The sequence below is a fragment of the Bison bison genome, unplaced genomic scaffold, assembly GCF_000754665.1.
Source record: "Bison bison bison isolate TAMUID 2011002044 unplaced genomic scaffold, Bison_UMD1.0 scf7180017864440, whole genome shotgun sequence".
Classification (NCBI taxonomy): domain Eukaryota; kingdom Metazoa; phylum Chordata; class Mammalia; order Artiodactyla; family Bovidae; genus Bison; species Bison bison.
The window spans coordinates 189,163-193,182 of record NW_011495002.1 but is presented as its reverse complement, the minus strand read 5'-3'; the positions used below and the strand labels follow the sequence as shown (position 1 = coordinate 193,182).

General features: G+C 39.5%; 1 protein-coding gene across 1 annotated transcript in view; it reads left to right on the top strand.

Annotated features, from left to right (window-relative positions):
• DNAH5 (dynein, axonemal, heavy chain 5) overlaps positions 1-4,020 on the top strand; it is a 332,324-nt gene that overhangs the window by 287,856 nt on the left and 40,448 nt on the right. The window contains exon 71 of the mRNA XM_010858794.1: positions 1,258-1,407. Within this exon, the coding sequence (XP_010857096.1) occupies positions 1,258-1,407 (150 nt within the window). The remainder of the gene's footprint in view (positions 1-1,257; positions 1,408-4,020) is intronic.

Sequence of the window (4,020 nt, the reverse complement as noted above, 5' to 3'; positions counted from 1 at the left end):
TTTTTCTAGATTCCACTTACATGCATTCATATGCAGTATTTCTTTTTCTCTTTCTGACTTTCTTCGCTCTGTATGGCAGACTCTAGGTTCATGTGCATCACTGCAATGACCCAATTCAGTTCCTTTTTATGGCTGAGTAATATTCCACTGTGGGCTTCCCAGGTCGTGTGGTGGTAAAGAATCTGCCCCTCAGTGCAAGAGGTGCAGGAGATGTGGGTTTGATTTCTGGGTTGGGAGGATCCCCTGGAGGAGGAAATGGCAACCCACTCCAGTATTCCTGCCTAGGAAATCCCATAGACAGAGGAGCCGCGTGGGTTACAGTCCACGGGTTGCAAAGAGTGAGACATGACTGAACAGCAACAGAAAAATGTTCCACTTATACATGTACCACAACTTCTTTATCCATTCATCTGTTAATGGACATTTAGGTTGCTTAGTCAAAGGAAATATACCAGAGAACATAAGATCATGTTTATCTGCAGATCTGACTTGTTCTGTGATTGTGGGATGTTTGTTTGTTTAATGCTTATCTCTTTTCAATTTTTGTAAGCTTCAAAGGATAATGAACTGTCTTTTTTCTTCCCCTTTATCAATTGCCCAAATGAAACAAGTGTGATTATTCACTTAATGATGATATTAAGTGGTATATTTCAAATGACTCTAGATTGATAGAGTATTGACCAGAAAGGTTCAATAATAAACATGAATTAAATGTCTTCTTTAGTTCCAAGAATGATCCTGGGAAATGAGGAAGCATAAGTGAATGAAACTTGATTCTTGATCATGGGAGATCTCATGGATCAAAACAGATTTCCTTAAAATAATGAAAATGAATTTCCATTGATCTCTTTATTCTTTACAGAGTCGTTACCACAAGGGCACAGAAGAAATGACACAGCAGGGTTCTCCTTTAAAAGGCGTCTGTAGACTGGTGTTAATACAGACTGACTTTAGAGCAAATCACATTTGATTTTCGACTCTCAGATTTTTTGGTACCAGGCTAGAAAATTTTAAAAAATAGTCAAGGGATATCATTTTGTTTTCCCACTCCAGTATTCTTGCCTGGAGAATCCTGTAGACAGAGGAGCCTGGTGGGCTACAGCCCATGGGGTTGCAAAGAGTCAGATACTCCTGAGCGTGCACACACACACAGGATATCATTCACACATGTCTGGAATCGTCAGAAAAATATCTGTGAAGTCTTACTGAAAGATTTTTCTGTGATGTGACACATTTCTTATCCCCTGGTATTTTCAGATATCAAGAAATGAGAAAATGTGGAAAATTTGGTTTGATAAGGAAAACCCTGAGGAGGAACCCCTTCCAAATGCCTATGATAAATCTCTTGACTGCTTTCGACGTCTTCTCCTTATTAGATCCTGGTGTCCTGACAGAACCATTGCCCAGGTAAAAAGTGCATATATTAAAAATAAGAGAATATTTTTTTTTTACTTTTTTATTTTATTTTTAAACTTTACATAATTGTATTAGTTTTGCCAAATATCAAAATGAATCCACCACAGGTATACATGTGTTCCCCATCCTGAACCCTCCTCTCCTCCCTCCCCATACCATCCCTCTGGGTCGTCCCAGTGCACTAGCCCCAAGCATCCAGTATTGTGCATCGAACCTGGACTGGCATCTCATTTCATACATGATATTTTACATGTTTCAATGCCATTCTCCCAAATCTTCCCAACCTCTCCCTCTTCCACAGAGTCCATAATAAGAGAATATTTTAAAGGAGAATTTCCTTTTAAATTTTAAAGAATATTTAAAACATTAACCCCCATGAGAATTTTCATGTGGGCTTCTGTCTAATTTTCCAACAATACAATTGTGAAAAATGGACAAATAAGCAAGAAATAATTGTACAGAGGTGTACATGTGGCTAAGTGATTTACTAATTTTCTTTGGCCTAAGTGGTACAATAAGAGTGAGTGAGGAAGCTATTTTTTTTGTTTTGTTTCTTTTTAAATGTTTTTTTTTTTTTAATTGTGGTAAGAGTCACGTAATATAAAACACACTCTTTTACCACACGTAACTGTGTGGCCCAGTGGCACTAAGTACATTCACATCGTTGTTCAGCTCTCACTATCACCCGTCTCTGGAGTTCTCTACCTCCTGAACTGAAACTCTGTCCCCATTAAACACTAGTCCTCATTGTCCCTCCCCACCCCATCCCCACTGCCCCCCCCACCCCCGCCGGCATCTACCAATGTACTTTCTGACTATGCATTTGACTCTTCTAGGTACTTTGCATAAGTGGAATCAAAATTTGTCTGCACTTACTGTATATTGAAATGCATCTTTAATGTTAGCTTAATATAAGTCCTGCAAACAGATTGCACCATCCTTGCTTTCCCTTGTGCTATATATTAACAGTAGGGCAGTCGAAACTACGTTTCTAAGGTGGGCATATTGGTATAACATAAAGGTAATGCATTGTTCCTCCATATCATTTTTACATTAACTCAGAAAAGATAGGGAACTCCATTTTGCCAGTAGTAATGTAGTATTCCCTGGTGGCTCAGATGGTAAAGCATCTGCCCGCAATGTGGGAGACTGTGTTCATTCCCTGGGTCGGGAAAATCCCATGGAGAAGGAAATGGCAGCCCACTCCAGTATTCTTGCCTGTAAAACTCCATGGACTGAGGAGACTGGTAGGCTACAGTCCATGGTGTTGCAAAGAGTTGGACATGGACTGAGCTACTTCACTTTCAATGTAGTATTTCTTAAGTAGGAAGACTGTTCATTTACTAGAGAGGAGAGAGAAAGTCTACAGGGCTGTACAGAGTTCCCAAACCCATAGTCGTTACCCTGAGACGTGTCATAAACCTTGATGTGAGAAAGAAGCTTTGCCTAAAATTCCTTGAATGATACTTAGGTTTAAATATAAGCCCTGCCTCCAGAAGATTCATCTTTTCAAAGACTTTTCATCTGCTTCCATCATGGAAGTTTACGCATGAAACACACTTGTGGTGTCTTGCCCACAGCTAAAAGTTAAATGCTACTATTCCCAGACATTGATTTTTTTAATAGACTTTTAAGAATAAGTCATAAAATAACAGTAGGCTGGAGTTTCTCATAGAAGGTAGGGAGTTTTCCCCTTTGCTCTCCAGAGGCCTGTTAAAAACATTCGGAGTAACCAACTCCCAGTCCTCCTAGGTACCTTGGAAATAACCGAATTCAATGATTTATTCAGAAAAGAAAAATGAGTTTTGCAACTCAGGGCCCTGAGATCACCCTTCCTTTGATTTTTCTTCTCAACTTCATTCCTTTTATCTTGCCCAAATGAATTGTCAAACAACTGCCTTATTTAAGGGGAATGTAGAAGTTTTAAGTAGACTTTTCCCTTCTCTCTCCCGCTCTCTGCCTCCCTCCCTCCTTTCCTTCTCTCTTCTTTCCTTCCTTCTTTCCCTTTTAATTCTTTTCACACTTTATTGGGGTCAATGTGGAAATTTAAATGTCTCCCATTCCTTTGTAACTTTGTTATCTTTATCCTGGCCTGAAATCCTTAGGCTGACAACAGCCATTTCTTCCTAATGAGTCTCCTCTAGTTCATTCTCACCTCGCCCACCCTAGTCCATCTTGTATATTCTAGAAGAAATAGAAATACCATTATGCTTTTCCTTTAATGGCTTCCCATGGCGCTTATGATAACATCCAAGTCTTAAGCAAGTTCTAGAAGGCCCCTTGCAAACATGTTCTCTCCTCTGAGGTTCTTATTCTCATATTAGATTTCTTGTGTGATTTTTCAACCAGACACCATCTTGGGAAGCATATGAGAAGGTCTACACTGTAGACATATTCAATCCCTATTCCCCGTAAGAGCATTAGGCTTATTGTCAGCATTTCAGCTGAGCGTGGCTGCAGACACAGTCAAAATCCTGGTTGAAAGAGCAATGTACCATCAGAGGATGTCTTGTGCTACTGCTGGTTTCTGTATAGCTGCTGAGCTAAGAATGGTTTTCGTAGTTTTAAATGCTTGAAAAAAAAAACTCAAAACAATATTTTGTG